This window comes from Felis catus, chromosome X (genome assembly GCF_018350175.1).
Source record: "Felis catus isolate Fca126 chromosome X, F.catus_Fca126_mat1.0, whole genome shotgun sequence".
In the NCBI taxonomy this organism is placed as follows: Eukaryota; Metazoa; Chordata; class Mammalia; order Carnivora; family Felidae; genus Felis; species Felis catus.
The window spans coordinates 41350504-41368566 of NC_058386.1; the positions used below are offsets into that span (position 1 = coordinate 41350504).

Here is an 18063-nt window from a genome sequence, read left to right on the forward strand (position 1 = left end):
TTCAGATTTCATCTGCTCCAGCTCCTAACTCCCTGCCATGTTGATTTTGAGAGGTAGTATAGTGTTTGAGCAAGTCCTGTGACTTCTCTAACCTTGTTCCCCCTCTGTGAAGAGGAAAGTTACTGCGACTGGTCGGCCAGGGCTTGGTCAACGTGGCTAATGTCCTTGGGGCTGATCCCTTCCCACCTGGTTCAAAGCCCCAGGACCCTGGACAAGTCTTTACCGTCATGGTTCCCAGTGCCAGGAATGCCTGTGGTGCCTTGGTTGAACTTCCCAGCTGCACGAGGGCCTAAACAACTCGGTTGGACTGAGGAATGCCCGTGCCTGTGCAGACTTTGCAGTTTTCATGCAAATAGTTGGCTTAGAACATCTGTGGAGGAAAAGCCCCTTTCCCATTCCACCCTGCTCTCCTTTGGGCCTGGTCTGCTTGTCAGGAGGCCTCCTACCTTACAGAAGAGAGCCAGCTGTGGGTTGTTGGTTACAGCAGGCTCACCACAGGCCCTACCAGGACCACAAAGCTCCCCACACTCATCCGTGGCTCATGGCTGATCGCTGTAGACAATTGAAAGCACTGATCGGACAGGCAGACTGGCCTGGTGTGTGAGGATGCCACTTCCGCCTCTCCGTCACCCAACCAGAAGGCCAGCTTCTCTCTCCCTCTTAGAAACAGACCCCTCATTCCTTCACTCAACCCTGGGTATTGGGAATAGCGCAACCTATCCCTGAACTGGACCTGACACTCCTCACAGCGTGTCCTGACATCTGCTGCCCTTCCTGGGCCAGCTCCAGACCCCAGGCACAGTGTATGCCCTTGTCCACCCCGTCTCGTGACTCTTTCTTGGCCTGCTCTTCTTGGGTGACCTCATCCTTCCATGCTTCCTTTTTATCTCCCTCCAGGACATTAGAGACTGGGTGTTTTACCTGTGGCATCTATTTAATGGTGATGCTACCTGTTTTAGGTCAAGCAGAGAGGTTTTCTCACCAGGGATACTTTTTCCATTATTGCTGCTCAAGAGTACATCAAACACCATACCTCCTGTCCACTGTTGCTATGATGTTACAGCATCTGAGACTTAAACACAAACTTCCTCTGCCCCCTTTCTCCACTGTCCCAGCTCTTTGTTTGCTATCTCCCCCATTATAGCTCCTGAGTCTGGGCACTTCTGTCTCTTTCTTCACCACCCACCCCAGCTCCCAGATCCCTTACTACCTTAATTCGCCCCTGCAACACTTCATCAAGAACCCATGAGTCTTGGTTGCATCCTTGTTTCCCCAAATGCTATTTTACTTTTGTCATGTTTGTCTACCTTTATAATACCACCGAGACAGAAGACCAGGGTTCAGTGGGCAGGGTTTGGGTCACTTCATCGAGTCCCCTGCACCCAGCAGGCACCATGTAATGGTACATGGTTGTCTCTTGTCTCAGCCTAGAGCTTTGCCATCAAACATTTGCCACATTTGTTGAGTGCTTACTGTGTGCCAGGCACTATTGTAGGCATTGGAGACAGCGATGGATCAAAAAGTCCCTGTCTTGGGGCACCTGGGTGGCTTAGTTAAGCGACCAACTTTTGGTATGGCTCAGGTCATGATCTCTCGGTCTGTGAGTTTGAGCCCTACATCGGGCTCTGTGTTGACAGTGCGGAGCCTGCTTGGGATTCTTCTCTCAACTCTCTACCCCTCCCCTGCTCGCTCGCTCTCTCTGTCAAACTAAATAAAGTTTAAGAAATTAAAAATTCCTGTCTTGAGGGGTGTGGGTATGTGCGTGGGGGGAGGGGTTCTGTTCTGCTCGGGTGAGACACAGAATAGACCAACAAGTAGATTGTAAGAGGTTGACCGGTGCCATTAAAAAGGTCCGTACAGCCAGGTCTGGGGATCTAGAAAGATGGGGGTGCAGGTAGGCATTTGTAAATAGGGTAGTCAGGGAAGGCTTCATGAAGGTGACATTGAAGCAAGGACTTGGAAGGAATTAAGGGATGAAACGTGGATATCTAGAAGAATATTCCAGGCAAAGGAAACAAGTGCAAAGTCCCTGAGGCTGGATTATGCCTGCTTTATTCAGAAACAGAAGGAAAGAAATACATCTGGAGTGGAGTGCGAGGGTAGATGAGGATGAGGTCAGAGAAGTGAGGGACCTGATCCTATAGCCCGAGGTGCACTTTTGCCTCTCTCAAGTATTTCCACTCCCATCATGCTCTTGTAAATTCTCGCTAGTATGAAACTTACTGAAAACTCTAACCAGTGTGACCAAGGCTGCTATAAAAGGAAGCCCAGAAGAGGCGGGGAAGCTGGCTTTGGGCTGGGGTGCAGTGTAAAGATATCCCAGAAAGGCCTGCCAAAAGCTGCCGCCATTTGAGCTGGGCTAGGTGATAGTGTAGGAGTTTTTCAGGCATAGAGGAATTGAGGGATTAGTTTTGTTGGCAGTGCTTGACACACAACAGACACCCAATAAATAAAACAGAAAACCGCAGACCTGGGGAGAGCCACGGGCGGGGCTCTGGCAGGCAAGAGGTAGTTGAGAGGTGGCAAGAAAGAAAACCCAATCCAGGGTGCATACGCAAAAGCTCGCGTGAGGCGGCAAAGAGATCTTCTTCGACCCAAAGTCCCAAGCATGCGCAGTAATGCACCCTTCCCTCTAAAGGTCCGCCTTTCTTTTCTCAGCCTAGGCTCCACCTCCGTGAGTCTTGCTGAGGGAGATGGGAGGGGCTAGAGGCGGGACGAGGGCGATTGAACATTCCTTTGACCAATCACCTTGCGGAATATTCGGCCTATAGTGAGAGAGGAACTCAGAACAAAAAGAAGTGCCCGCCCCCCCTGCGGTGAAAACCAATGAACACCGGGCAGAGGCGTGGTAGGAGAACAGTGAAATCACGCCTCTTCAGTTCGGCCACGCCCTTCATTCTTGCTCAGCCTCACCCCAGGGGGCAAATCTGATTGGCTGGGCGACAACCTCAAAGGGCGGGGCCGCACACGTTCACACTGAGAATGAGCTAGCGGAGGGAGCGGGGAGGTGGGGGAGCACATCTGGGCGGGGCTAGACTGTGTCCTATCTAAGGTGGTAAAAGGCCAATGATTCTCCAGGCCGCCTCTCCTAGAAAAGTCATCTTCTCGCGAGCATTTAAAATTCCTGCCTGCTGAGGCACCTCAAGGGACTCAGACTGCCTCATCTGTCTTTTTCTTCCTTGCAAAAGTCCCGTTTGCCACCATGGGGATGTACCAAATGAGACCAAGTAGGGGGACCAAGTGGTGATCGGCACGCTGGTTACTGACTGCTGCCCACTTCGGCGCAGCAAACTTCTAGCAAGATCGGAACTGAGTACTAAACAACCTCTACACGTCCCCCTGGCGCCGTTCCAGGGCTGGCGCCACATTCCCCGGTGGGCGCGCAATGGCTGCGCCCCCTCCCGCTGCGGACGGGTCTTTTGGTACAGGCAGTCCGAGGTGAGTCCCCTCCTTCCCACTTCAGCCTTTGCTGCGCGTGCGTGCGCATGCGCGGAGCGCGGCGCGCGCGGCGGTTGGGCCATTGGGCGTTCGGCCCTGGGATCCGCCGCGTCTCCGCAAGCGGTCGGCTCTGAGCCGCGAGCCGCCGTGAGCTCTCGGATTCGAGTCGGCACCAGCGAGCCCGGGGGCATCGCCCGCAGCGGCCAAGCTCATGGCCGGCTGAGCGGGACGCCGCCTCCGCCTCAGCCACCGCCGCCGCCGCCGCCGCCTCCTCCTCCTCAGCCGGCGGCGGCCCGGGCCCAGCAGCCATGGCCGAAGACTACTGGGACGGGCGCCTGCGGCGAACAGGAGGAGAAGGAGGTCGCGCGGCCTCAGCCCGGGCCGCCGCCCCAGGCGCCGCCGCGCCGGCCCCGCGGCGCTGAGGTTGCTCGCGCGCCCCCGCCGGTGAGCGCGTTTCCGAGACACGGGGTGGGGGCTGCCCTTTTCCTGCAGAACCAACTCAGACCCCGGGCGGTGCCTAGGGGTCTGGGCTGCACCGCTGGCATGTGCCCCCTCCCCCAGCGAATTTCCCAGAGTGCACCGGGGCGGGGGGTCATTCTGGGCCTCCCTGACCTTGGCCCCGCCCTGGGCCCGGTCTGGGAGCTGGGGATGGGCAGTCCTGTGGGTGCTAATTGGGAGCAGGGTGATCAAGGGACCAGAGAGTGTGGAAATGGGTGGTGAAAGGCTCGAGGTTTGCTAGTGGCCTGAGCTGTGGAGGGGTCGGAGCATGTGATAATAAGTCTTAACCGCTGTGTAGGGCTTGAGGCCCAGCGTGTGCTAATGGGGTGTGTGTGTGTGTGTGTGTGTGTGTGTGTGTGTGTAGGACCCCAAGGGTGTGTGATAGGGGAGAGCATGCCAGAGGAATGCTGAGGTGTGCAAACGGGGTTATAGGTGTGGAGAGACCCCGTGTGTGTTAATGGGGGATAGGGTGGTAGAGATAGCAGGAGGTGTGCTCATAGGATCAGGGCTCTGAAGTCCTGTGTGTGGTAATGAGCGTCAGGGTGGTGGTAATTCTGTGTATTTGTCCATGAGGGACTGCGGTGTGTGAGGGTCCAGAGAGCGCTCGTGGAGGTCAGGGTAGTGGAAGAAGTCCAGTGTTGAGAACGTGCTAATGGGAATCATAGCTGTAGAGGGTACATGCATGTGGTAATAAAGGTCTGGGTAGGATGAGGCCCAGTATATGCTAATGGGGACAGAGTGGTGGAAGACCCGAATCTGTGCTACTGGGTATCAGAAGTTGTGGATATATGTGGGGTGGGAGGGCACGGTGGTGAGGGAAGTGCCTTAGCACTGTGAGAGGTCCAGTATATTAAGGATCAAGATGGTGTGAGATCAGTGTGTGTGGGTGTGTGTGTGTGTCCATGTCCGTGAGGACAGGGGATGTGAGACTACTGGATGCGCTCAGGGACAGGTATATATGAAATTCTAGTGACCGTTAAAATGGGCTTAGAGCCTTGGAGGCACTTAAACGTGTGCCACTGGGGGGAAGAGCCGGGGCAGTACGGGGTCCGGAAAATGCTGGTGAGCATCAGAACCTTGTGAAGACAGTGTGTGCTTGTGTCCACAGGGGACTGGGTGTGTTGAGGGTCCGTGGGGTGCAATGAGGAGGATCAGGGAAGGTTGTGAAGGGATTCAAGTGTGAACCAACAGGCATTATAGCTGTGCGGGAGTTCAAGCAAAGAGAAATAAATGAGTAGGGATATGTGATGGTCTAGGTGTGCTGAAGTGGATTAGAACCATGTAGGGCTGTGTCCTAATGAGGCTCCAGGCTGAATGAAGACCTGTGTGCACTAATGAGGGTCAGGCCATTATAGAGCAGTGTGTTTGTGTATCCCTGGAGAATGGGGCTGAGTGAGGGTTTAGGGTGTGCTAATGGGGACACACAGTGTGTGAGGCTCAGTGCGTGCTAATAGAGGTCAGGGTGAAGTGAACGTCCAGCTTGTGCTGATGGGAGGTGGTGGGCACAGGGTAGTGGGAGGACAAGAATGTGTGTTTAATGATGGTTCTAGCTGTGGGGGGGTCTGAGTGTGGGCAAAAACAGGTCAGGGATTGGCAAGTTTCACTTTGTGTTAATGAGATTCAGGGCAGTGTGAAAGTCCAGTGAGTGCTAATGTGGGTCAGCCACAGAGGGTCCCAAGTGCATGTTAATAGGGGTCAGAATCATGCACGGGGAACAGTGTGTTAATGGGGGTGAGTGCTTTGGAGAAGCTAACAGGCAGCTGGACCTGGGAGGTGCCCAAGAATGTGGCAGTAAGAGTTAACTTAGAGGGGTCCGAGCGTATGCTAAGAGTTTTGTTCTCTGTTGGGGCTTTGTATGCTGATGGGGGTTAGAAATAAGTGGGGAAATTGCAGGTGCTGATAGTTAAAATGCTGAGAGGCCTACTTGAGGGTCCAGTGTGTGCTTATGGGGGTCTGAACCAGATGAGGATGGTGTGTTTCTGTGGGAGTTAGAGTGTAATGACTGTGTCCTCAGTGGTCAGTGTGGTGTGCGCTGATGAGTGTCCTTGGGTGTGAGAGTATTCCGAGGATGGGTGTGTGACCTCGGAGGTCAGGAAGGACAAAATGCCCTTTTTTGAGTGGACTTGTGTGTCTAGTTTCTCGCTCCATCCCTCACTCTTCTGGGATCTAAAAAGCTCAGAAAATGGAAATAATAATCTTTAAAAGTTTTACTGTATATTAACGTTCAAGTGTCTCTGTTCCCAAAGGTCTGCCCAGGGCACCCCTGATGGGAATATTGCATGATACACAGATTTTGTGTCCCGTCTTCCTCAAATCCTCAAAACAACTGAACTCTGGAACATGTCCAGCCCTTGGAGTTTCCAGTTAGAGGTCATGGACCCATGGCTCCTTGTGGCTCCCTCTTCATCTTCTGTCCAGTCCTGCTTACCCCTGCCCCTAGATCCCCCATTTCCTGCCACAACAGGCAAAGCAACTGGGTATTTGTACTACGGAGGGGAGACTGCCTTTGGGGGCTGGCCATGCTTCTTCTTCAGCTTCAGGTCCAGTGTTTGGCCTACTGGTTCAGGATTTTTGTTGTTATCTTGGGTTCTCTGAACGGACCTCATCCTCTTTACTGGGGTCTTTCTGCTACACTGGTTCCTCTTCCCCTCCTGGGGGTGGTGGTGAGGTCAGGCAGGTGGAAGTAAGGTATAGGGACCACTGGGGTAAGCACCTGATTTCAAGGTAACAGATGACCCACTTCTCTCCTCGAATCCAGCCCCAGCCTCATCCTCCCACCTCCTATCTAGCTCCACTTCCCTTGGGCCCAGGGCCATCTTAGGCCCTGCTGCGAGTCCAGATGGTTCCTAGGCCAGGTCTTTCCCCCACCTTGCTGGCCTAGAGCCCAGGAGGAAGCAGAAGAAGGCCAGCTTAAGCGTTTTGGTGGCCCTGTTCCCTCCAGCAGCCCCATCTAGGTCATCTTGCCGATGCCAGCGTCCCTGGGCCACCTCTTCTGGAGTTATTCATGTATAGCAGAGACTTACCCTGCCCATCCTGGTAGAGATTGGTCTTAGGCCCTCAGCCCCCCATTCATTAATATCTGCCATAAGCACTTTTTGAGCATCTACTGTGTGTCAGTCACTGTTCCAGGTCCTCAGGATCTAGCCGTGACCTAAACAGACAGAAATCTACCCTGGCGGAGCTGATCTTCTAGTTATGGCGGTGAGGAGACAGACAGTTAAGAATAAAGAAACCAATAAATAGATGGTGTCATTTCTGAGGAGGTGATAGTGCTGGGGGGATGATTTGACAAAGTGAGGGAGCTCGGTATGGTTGATATTTTAAATAGGGTTATTTGTGGAGGGTTATCCATGAAAAAGGTGATATTGGAGCAATGGTCTGAAGAGGGTGAGGGAATGACCTATTTTGAAGGGTTTTCCAGGTACCAGGAAAAACAGCCTGTGCAATGGCCCTGAGGTGGGACTGCTGGGTGTGGTTGCAGAACAGCAACTAGCAATGATTGAAGGGGAGATGAGGCCAGAGAGATAATAGGGATGAATAGGGTAAGACTTTATGGGTCACCCTTGAGGACTGGGACATTTATTCAGGGTGATAAGGGAGATGAGCACTCTCAACTAGAGGAGAAATGAGACCTGGCTTGTAAAAATGTGGGTGGGACCCATAGGGTCCCAACCTGATCGAACCTTGCGAGCAGTCCTCAGGACAGCTGGTGTGCATTGAGGCCCCCCCCCAACCCTAGCCAGTGGTTGGGTCTGGGTAGGACTCCCTTTTCCTGCACCCCTCACTTGGGGAGACCAGTGGGGTGGTCCACCAATCACCGTGACGATGGTTGCTGGGCACGCCGCGAAGGTCCTTGTGGCTGTGGGGAGCATTCTGCCTAGGCAGTTGGGGGTTATGTGGGGCTGGTGCCGGTGGAATATGCCATTCTACGGGCATGCCCGGGGCCGTATCAGTGGCCCCGCGGTCCTGGGCGAGCCCCGAGCCCCATCTACAGATGGGTACATCTCTGCCGCTGCACCTGAAAATGCCTGCTGTGGAGGCCTCTGCTCCCACAGTGAGGCTGCCCCCATACGGGCCAGCACTTCACCAGTTGGTCCCTTACCCTCAGCCAGCCACCCAGGCCTCAATACCCAGGTGTGCTACTTAGGAAGAGGGTACCCAGGGGCTGGCTGTAGGTGGGCAAGCACTGACAAAGGTCCGTATCTATGCCAGGTTTACAGGAATCCTGAGTGGTTCCAGGGCTCCACAGTGGTTGGGTGGATACTGACACAAGTTCATGTCAGTATACCTCAGTAAACCTTGGGTTTTAGGGGGCCTGTGGTGGTCAGGCCAAGTGCTAATGTGGGATCCATTGCCATCTATACCCCCTGCTCAGGTCGCCATGGATCGGATGAAGAAGATCAAGCGGCAGCTGTCAATGACACTCCGAGGGGGCCGAGGTGTGGACAAGACCAATGGTGCCCCTGAACAGATAGGCCTGGATGAGAGTGGGGGTGGTGGCGGCAATGACCTCGGAGAGGTACCCACTCGTGCCGCTCCTGGGGAACCTCGCTCTGGACGGGGCCCTCTCAGTTCTGCACCAGGTGGGTCCACTGACCACTTCTGCCCCCGGACTGGTCCCCCGGTGCCACCTCCCAGCCGAGTTCCCCTTAGATTTGTGTTATTTCCATTTTCCTTTCTCCCGTTTTCTCCCCCTTCCCTGCTATCCTCTCCGCACACGCTCTCTCTATCTGTGCCCCTTTCCTTGGCTTTGTGCCCAGGCCTCGGGGAGGAAGAGTGCCCTGCCTGCTGCAGCTGCCCCCAACCTTCCCTTTGCCCTTCTCCTGCGCTCTGCTATGGCCCCCCTCAGGCCTACTGGTGCCTGCCTACCCTGGGCCTGCCTTCTCAGGGCCTTTGGCTACTGTGCCGCTGCCTGCCTCCTGGTCCTGGGCCATCCCCAGTCTCAGCTCACCCCTGAAACAGGGTGCTCCACTGGGTGACTATTGCCCCCCCCCCCATCCCCCGTTCAACCTGTCCTGACCTGTCTGAACCTCCCTGGGCCTTGCCACCCTCTCCCTGAGGGACTCTAGGCTGTTCTGGGGGTTTGTGTGTACGTGTGTGATCAGGGGATTGTGTTACGTTGAGGAGGGGGTGTCCTGGGGCTTCAGCCCTCAACTGGTCTGCCCTCCCCCTGTCCTCACTACCAGAAATTGTACACGAGGACTTGAAGATGGGGTCTGATGGGGAAAGTGACCAGGCTTCAGCCACGTCCTCCGATGAGGTGCAGTCGCCAGTGAGGGTGCGCATGCGCAACCATCCCCCACGCAAGATCTCCACTGAGGTGCTTAACTCCCTGTCTGGCTGGTGGTGGGGCTAGAAAAGAGGGTTAAATGTGGGGAGGTGGAGCTCATGGTCCCGTTTCTCACCCATCTTGCCTGTTAGGACATCAACAAGCGCCTATCACTACCAGCCGACATCCGGCTGCCTGAGGGCTACCTTGAGAAGCTGACCCTCAATAGCCCCATCTTCGACAAGCCCCTCAGCCGCCGCCTCCGCCGTGTCAGCCTGGTGAGTGTCTTCTGTGCCTGTCCTCTCCTCCTTTCACTGCCCACCCGCCTCTGTCCCCTCCTATGAGCCTTCTTCAACCTGCCCCTTTACCCCACAGTCTGAGATTGGCTTTGGGAAACTGGAGACCTACATCAAGCTAGACAAGCTGGGAGAGGTGAGAGACCATCGTCAGGCACATGGTGGGGATGGGGGTCAGTGAGAACTTCCTGCAGCTTCCTCTCCTGTCACTCGTCCTCACACACCAGGGTACCTATGCCACCGTCTACAAAGGCAAAAGCAAGCTCACGGACAACCTTGTGGCACTCAAGGAGATCAGACTGGAACACGAAGAAGGGGCACCCTGCACCGCCATCCGGGAAGGTACAGACACACAGGAAGGCTGTCCCAGGCTTCCCAGGCTCACCTCTTGACACATACACACACACCCTGTAGTAGGAACAAGGACTGGGGGTTGGGGCATTCCCTCCTGACACTCTGGGCTTCACGCGAAAGTGCCCATCATGCACATATCTAGATGATAATCAAGGTAACCAGGAATCTGTTCCCGTTTGGAGAAAAGACCAAGAATTATACAGCAGGGTGTTCGCTTTGGGTCTGAGAGCACCCGTGAAAGTGCTCACCGGTTTACTTGACAACAATTTCTAGTCAGAATATCACGCGGGATGAATTTGAATTGTGTAGAAGTTATGTGTGCAAAGTGAATTTCGCACCAAGTTGCAGGCCTCTGTACTGAGGGTTGACGCAAAACCCCTTTCCGGAAAGCAAAAACAGGTTGTGAAGATCTAGTGTCCTGTAAGCCTGGGGTGGCAATCCCAGGTCCTTGCTCCATACTCTTCTCTGAGCCTTAGTGTCCACATCTGGAACATGGAGTCACCCCTTCCTGGCATTGGGTGGGATAGAGCCAGTGGCAATGAGCCACCACCTCAGGCTGCACAGGGAAAGAAGGAAACCCTGGGCTTGTCCCTGTCTGGTCCTCCTCGCCTCTACCCTGAGGGTGGGTGGGGCCCTGACTCTTCCCCCATCCCTTCCTCCCCATGCTCCCTGCAGTGTCCCTGCTCAAGGACCTCAAACATGCCAACATCGTCACGCTACATGACATTATCCACACGGAGAAGTCCCTCACCCTTGTCTTTGAGTACCTGGTAAGGTTGGGGGGCAGTGGGGGTGGGGAGTGGGGAGATGGCCAGGAGCCACAGGATGTGGCCCTCTTTCCTCCCATCTCCTCTTCTGTCCTCAGGACAAGGACCTGAAGCAGTACCTGGATGACTGTGGGAACGTCATCAACATGCACAACGTGAAAGTGGGTGTGGGGCAGGAAGCAGGGGCACAAGGGGGCCCCCACTCACCCACTCCACCCCACAAATCTCCCTGAAACAGACTTTTCCCGTTTGGCTTTTTTGCTGGGAGCCCTTGGAGGGCATTGGGACCTTGTCCTCTTTTGTGAGATAAAGCTCTGGGCTCAGTGTCTGTGTTTGGGAGGGGGAACAGTGTCTGCTGGGGGTCAGGCTGCTGGATGCTCTCTGACATCTGCCTGCCCTTCCTGGGTCCCCAGCTGTTCCTGTTCCAGCTGCTTCGTGGCCTGGCCTACTGCCACCGGCAGAAGGTGCTACACCGAGACCTCAAGCCCCAAAACCTGCTCATCAACGAGAGAGGAGAGCTCAAGCTGGCCGACTTTGGTACCCTGGCCTCCCCCTTCTTCCCAGTGATCGCCCCGCCTTACCCTCTCAGACTCCCCCTTCCTCATGACTGCCTTATCTCAGTCCCCTTCAGCTTCTCCAGGCTTTGCTTAGGACACCCTCAGTCCCAGCTGTGCTCTCCCCGAGGCTGCCCGGGACCTCCTCAATTCCAGCTGCCCCTTCTCTCAACCTACCAGGCCTGGCCCGGGCCAAGTCAATTCCAACGAAGACCTACTCCAATGAGGTGGTGACACTGTGGTACCGGCCCCCCGACATCCTGCTTGGGTCCACAGACTACTCTACCCAGATTGACATGTGGTGAGGACAGGTGGAAGTGTGGCAGGAGCCATGTGGTGAAGCGGGTGGCTTGGTCACAATGGCCAACCAGCCAACTGCCTCTCTATTCACTGTGCCCTCCCTGCCTAGGGGTGTGGGCTGCATCTTCTATGAGATGGCCACAGGCCGACCCCTCTTCCCAGGCTCCACGGTGGAGGAACAGCTGCATTTCATCTTCCGTATCTTAGGTGAGGAGGAACGAGCCCTAGGAACTGTGGGGACATTTAGGGATGCCCTGTGGATGCTTAGGGTAATTCTCCTTCCCTGCCAGGAACCCCAACTGAGGAGACATGGCCAGGCATTCTGTCCAACGAAGAATTTAAGACATACAACTACCCCAAGTATCGAGCCGAGGCCCTTTTGAGCCATGCACCCCGGTGAGGCTGGTGGGTGGGAGGGTAGGTGGGTGTTAGGGCTGGAGTGCCCAAACTCAACTTAAAGCAGATCCTCTTGTCCTTGCGGTAGACTTGACAGCGACGGGGCTGACCTCCTCACTAAGCTGCTGCAGGTGAGACCACCCTCCTGGACCAGCCTTGGGGGCTAGGGGATTCTAGGTGTAGGGGGACAGGGAGCTCCCGGGGTACGGTCTGGGATGGGGCAAAAGAGAGGTCTACTTGTTGAAGGGGTCAATACACCCCCCCACCCCCCCGACCCCTGCCTGTCCTCCCACTCAGTTTGAAGGTCGCAATCGGATCTCCGCAGAGGATGCCATGAAACATCCATTCTTCCTCAGTCTGGGGGAGCGGATCCACAAACTTCCTGACAGTGAGTGCAGCTGGCGGGACCTGTGGGGAACAGGATGCTGGGTGGGCTGTGCGGGGCACACCCTTGATCACGCATATGACATGTTATGTGTATTACAAGTTATTTAGTTTTCAGTTCCTTTTTACCTTTCACGGGAATTTTCTAACATACGTGAAAATAGACGTAACGTCATTTTCCTTTTTTTTTTTTTTTTTTTTTAAAGCAAACGTTTCCTTGTAAAATATATACCGAGAAACGCACAGGTCATGAGTATATGGCATAGTGAATTTTTAGAAACTAACCACACCCATGTAACTGGCATACAGGTCAAGAAATAGGATGAGAGAACCTCCCCCGAAGTGCCCTCTTATTTCCTTTAGTTATTCCCAGCCCCTTGCCAAGGGTTACTACTAGTTTGACTTCTCACAGCATAGGTAAGTCTTCCCCATCCTTGTACTGTACAGAAACAGAATCACACGTGGTGTTCTCCTTTTATACCTGATTAAAAAACTTTTTCATATGGACACTTTAAAATTATATATGTTTAGGGGCGCCTGGCTGGCTCAGTCGGTGGAGTATAGGACTCTTGATCTTGGCGTTTGTGAGTTTGAGTCCCACGTTGGGTGTAGAGGTTACTTTAAAAAATAAATACATAGGGGCACCTCAGTGGCCCAGGGATTGTCTCCCTCCTTCTCTCTCTGCCCCTTCCTCCACTTGGTCATGCGTGCTGTCAATAATAAGTAATTATTAAATAAATAAAATTAGACCCAATAACAAGTCCCCAAGCACTCTAGCAGGTCATCAACTCGTGGCCAATCTGGTTTTGTTTTGTTTTTTAATGCTTATTTATTTTTGAGAGCGCGCAAGCAGGGCAGGGGCACAGAGAGAGGGACAGAGGATCCGAAGTGGGCTCTGTGCTGACAGCAGCGAGCCTGATGGGGGGCTCGAACTCACGAACCGTGCAATCATGACCTGAACCAAAGTCGGACACTCGACTGAGTGAGTCACCTGGGCCAATCTGATTTTATCTGTATTCCCTCTGATTATTTTGAATCAAATCCTGGATATATCATTCACCTATAAATTTCAGCATGTATCTTTAAGAGGTTTTTTAATAACTATCATTATCCTACCTTCAAAATGTTGGCCCACTTCCTGAATCTCCCCACTGGATTAATCTAAATCAAATCCCAAACACCATCCATCACCTAGACTCAACAGATGGTAATTGCAATACCATTATCACACTTGACAGAATTACTGACTTCTTCGTGTAATAGCCCATATTCCATTTTCTCTAGTTGTAGCTGGTTTGTGTATAAGGATTATATGACAGATGAAAAAGTCAAACTTCTCAAAGACAAGACAGCTTTTTGTAATTCCCCCAATGGGGCCATGTGGGAGGTGGTCCTTGGCTGGCCCCATGGGTCATTTCCCACTGTCTGTCCTCCACCCACAGCTACTTCCATATTTGCACTAAAGGAGATCCAGCTACAAAAGGAGGCCGGCCTTCGGTCTTCGTCAATGCCTGACTCAGGTAGGTGTGGCCCTTGCCCTCTTCCCCGCCCTGGCCACCTACCTGCTTACCCACCAACAGCCATCCGCTCTGCTTTCCCCTGCAGGCAGGCCAGCTTTCCGCGTGGTGGACACCGAGTTCTAAGCCAGAGACCGAGGCCCCAGCAGGCAGCAGCTGGAGGGATGCCACTCCCCCTCACAGGGCAGCCCCCAACTGTATCCTCCTTGCTTGCTGCCTGCCTACCTGCCTGACTCATGCTCGCCTGCCCACATGTCCCCTGCTGCCTGTCCAAACACCCGACCATTGGCCTGTCAACCCACCCATTGGCCTGTCTGCTGGGTGCTAACAAAGCTCTCATCGCTCCTTCGCCTGGTTTGTCTGTCTGTCTGTATGTCTGTCTCTCTCTGTCTCGGTAGTTGCCGGCGGACAGCATGGCCGTGTCAGCCTCCCACACTGAGGCCAGGCCTATCCCCCTTCCCATCATCCCCTCCCCCAGGACCACTACCCCATGGCCAGCCAGGGGTCCGGAGCTAGCCCAGGCTGGGGATCTCGACTCAGACAAGACGTGACAATGCCTTGGGTCTGAGGCTTCCCCTGCCTGCTTTCCTGCCTGCCCCACCTGCCTCATGTTGTGTGGGCCTTTTTTTGTTTGTTTCATTCATTGTTGTTTTTTAATTATTTTAAATGAGGTTTTCATTTTTTAAATGCAATATCTCTGTATACAGAATGGCTGGGCCCCACCCCCTGCGTGTGGCCCTCCCACAGTATTTTGTGCAATGAAGCCCCGCTCCCAGCCTTTCCAAGGCAGGGACACAGCCCCTATTTGGAACCCTGACCATCACCAGACCCTGGGGTCGGCTAAGGGAAAGCATGCCTCGACCATTCGCCTTCCTACCCCCCGCCTGCCATCCTCAGCTGCAGGGGGACCTGGGGACTACTGGAGACTCTCTGGGAGGTGGACGAGGTGGGGGGGCCCCCACTCTTTCCTCCTACAGTCCCATAGCTGGGGCCTCCTTCCTTCTCAGGGTCTCCCTAGCCCAACCCTCCTGCCCCCATCCCACTCGGTGCTGTTGAGTAGGGGCCCTGCCAGGAACTGACCAACTCTTCAAGGAGCCATAGTGTATATATGTGCACAAGCAGGGGCAGAGGGGCGCATGGGGGTCTGTGCCCAAGCGTTAGCCCCTAACCCCTGGGGAGGGTGAGGCAGGGCAGGGGCAGTCTCTGGGGTCAGTCTCAGATGGGTGGTTACCTCCCCGTCCTCCACTCTAAACCCTGGGGCCCTCAAATGGGGTGGGAGGGCTGGGGTGGGGGCCCTCCTAGTGGGGTTTGGAGGGTTGGGTTCCTGAATGCACCATAATCGCTGTATGAAATATTAAAAAGTCTAAAGTGAAAAACCTGATTGCAAGTCCCTGCAAGGGTGGGGGTGGGCTCAGTCCAAGGTGAGTCCTGGGACTTTGGAGAATTCATACCTGGCCAGGGACATGTCACGACTATGGAAGGCATTGGAGGGGCTGCACATGCAATAGAACGTCAAGTTGAAACAGGGCAGGCTGAATAGAGGGTGAACTAAGAAGCAGAGGGAAGAGTGAGATTTACTCAAGAATATGAGGAAGCCAGATAGATGGGAGACAGGTGTATGTAGAGAGGCTGTTTGTTTGAAAGACACTTGCAAGGCCCCATACAACCAGGAGGTGGGGAGGTGAGGCAGGCCCAGTATGACCACCATGCGTCAGACCTGGACACCATGAGGCAGGCCAGTTGGAGAGGGAATATGAGAGGAGGGTAGATTTTGGATTGCTGAGTAGGTCGGGGGATCTTAATACATGGGTCAAAGTCAGGATTGGGGCCATCGGTGGATGGATGGAGCTGGAAGTTTGGATTGTTGGTGTCCAGGAAGTAACAAACCATGGGCATGGGTGAGAGAACCCTGAGAAGGATGAAATGGCTTGTGAGAGACCAGAGGTCAAATGGCACCGTGGGACTTGGCCTCAAGTGTGAGGATAGTTGCGGCTTTGATTTTCTCCATCCTTGGAGCTCCAGCCTCTGTCCCAACCTCTGGGCACAGCCAAGGATAGATTGCAAGCAGAAGAGAGGAGCATGGGCAGGGCCAGGCAAATACTGCAGAGAATAAGCCTAACTAAGGCTGGTTACCGAAGTTCAGCAGTGGTGGCCCAAGGATCATTCCACTGTGTCCCTGTAAGCACTTTGGTGAGCTCTCCGCTTGCAGCCTTACAACTGTAAGGGTTCTCCATGTTCCCAGAGATGGGGAAGCAAGCAAGGAAAACAGGACACCCTCCCTGTTTCCTTGTAGCAGAGCTGAACCTTCCACAAGCCCCTCAGCAGGCTTCCTGTGCCATTCTGTGGCTAGAATAAGATGATATGGTTACCTCTGGCAACAAGGGAGGCTGGGAAGATGAGGGCCTTGCAAAAGGAGACAGGATTGCCAGGCCAGACTTAGAAGGACTAGAATTCACCCAACTGCTCTGGGAAGTGGTAGGGGCATTGGTGTGTGCAGAGGTGGTTGGCCTTTGGAAACCAAACGGTCTAGGCCTGGGGAGGGAGGCCTCTTGTTGGATTGTAGGAAGGGCAGGCTACCTGGTAAGTGGGGTGGGGTGGTCTGTAGAGGGGCAACGAGAGGAGAGGCAGTTCAGAGAATCTAACAAGATTCAGCTAGGCTTGAAGAGCAGCTACTTGCCAAGTGCCAGACCCAACTCCATGCCACTTTAGAGACACCCCCCACCCCCAGGTGAAAGGGTTGCTCCCTTTTCTCCCTCAGTTTGCACAACTGAGTTGCAAACCCTCATCTGTGCCAGGTCTGGGCTAGGGGCTGGAATCACAGTAATAAAGACACATCCCTGCCCTGTAGAGGTTAACCGACAATAGAGGTGAATTATGATGTGTATGGGTGGGTGGGGGTTGCAATTGTGCAGGAAGAGGGTGTTCTGGACATGCCAGACCCAGTGAGCTATGTGCAGCAACCTAGAGGTGGGGGGAGGCGAGCTGTGGTCTTGGTTGTGGGAATGAATGATAATAAGGAAGTCGCTGAACCAGAGCCAGAATCATGAGCCTGTCTTGGGGAGTTTGTGGGATGGCCAGGTGGAGACAGCCAATAGGCAGGCAGATGCAGGGAGCCAGGGAGTGAAATATTAAAGTTATCTAGTGGTAGGGCTGGGAGCCCTAGCAGATGCCAGAGCCTAGTGCAGTGGTTCTCAACCAGAGATCATCTCCACCCCCCAGGGAACACTGGCAATCTCTGGAGACACTTTTGGGGATGAGACAAATTAGGAGATGATACTGCTATCCAGTGGGTAGAGGGCAAGGATGCAACTAATGCTTCCTTGTACAATGCTTCCTACAACAGAGAAATGTCAATAGTGCCTAGATCGAGAAGTCCCTGGCCTGGTGCAAAGGTTCTAAACTTTGCGGTCACGATTCCTTTATAGCCTTAAAAACTGAAGACCTCTAAAGAGCTTTTGCTTATGTAGCCTCTCAGGATATTCCACCGCACACGCAAGAGAGAACAATGAAGTACTGTGAAAATAGTTTTGACTTTGTGAACCCCCTGAGAAGGTCTCCTGAACCAGCAGGAAGCCTAGAACCACAGGTTGAGAATCTCTGGCCTGGTGCTTAAGATCATAGCTGAGTTTGAACTACAGCTCAGCAGTTTACTACCTGGGGCAAAATGAACTAACGTTTCCAGTCCTCAGCTTGACCCATTGATGCCCATAGGGGACAGTGATATTTATCTGTTGCCTAACGCTACTATTTACCGCGCAATAAAGCACTTAAACAGGGCCAACTATCATTAGTTATCATTGCCATAACGCCAACAAGTACACTGAGCCTGAGGCTGACTTGCCTACAACACGTTTGTCTAGAGAATAAATCTAGTTCAGGCAGGGAAGCGGCCCTCAGGCCTGGGTGGTGACCTTTTTTTTGCATTAGGTGGCCCGCAGGCCTGGGTGGTGACCTTTTTTTGCATTAGGTTTGATGGACGGGAAGAGTAGTGCAATGAAAGAAGGGCATTCTGGTCAGGATAAAAAAACTCTCAGGGTAGGGACCGCGGTCCCCAGCAGAGCACGGGACCGAGAAAGCCTGGAACCTTTGCGCCCCTAGGTACTCCCCAAAATGTCCTCGTTCATATCGGGGACCTCTGCCTCCACCTTTCCACACAACCTTTTGCCCCGACTCAACATGGCGTTAGAATCCTACAAGACACCTTTGTCTTTATTAGTTCCCAACTGGAGGTTTTACCCCGCCTATTGGCCGCAGAGGTCACCGCCCACTCAGTCCCGATGCCCGCCTAGC

The 18063-nt window shown here is 53.9% G+C and overlaps 1 protein-coding gene across 5 annotated transcripts; it reads left to right on the top strand.

Moving 5' to 3' along the window:
• The first annotated feature begins 3080 nt into the window (after positions 1-3080).
• On the top strand, positions 3081-14122 carry CDK16 (cyclin dependent kinase 16). 5 transcript variants are annotated; one of them, XM_023249398.2, is made up of 16 exons: positions 3081-3438; positions 8312-8519; positions 9123-9256; positions 9358-9483; positions 9581-9637; positions 9729-9843; positions 10531-10625; positions 10721-10783; positions 11036-11159; positions 11357-11477; positions 11586-11683; positions 11767-11872; positions 11940-12003; positions 12170-12260; positions 13699-13776; positions 13862-14122. In XM_023249398.2, exons 2-16 carry the CDS (start codon positions 8318-8320, stop codon positions 13897-13899), a joined length of 1512 nt encoding a protein of 503 aa, XP_023105166.1. In that variant the 5' UTR covers positions 3081-3438; positions 8312-8317; the 3' UTR covers positions 13900-14122. The 5 variants fall into 5 exon arrangements, with proteins under 5 accessions (XP_023105166.1, XP_023105165.1, XP_019678939.1 ...); XM_023249397.2 differs by lacking the exon at positions 3081-3438 and adding an exon at positions 3506-3882; XM_019823380.3 differs by lacking the exon at positions 3081-3438 and adding an exon at positions 6119-7137.
• Positions 14123-18063: the final 3941 nt, after the last annotated feature.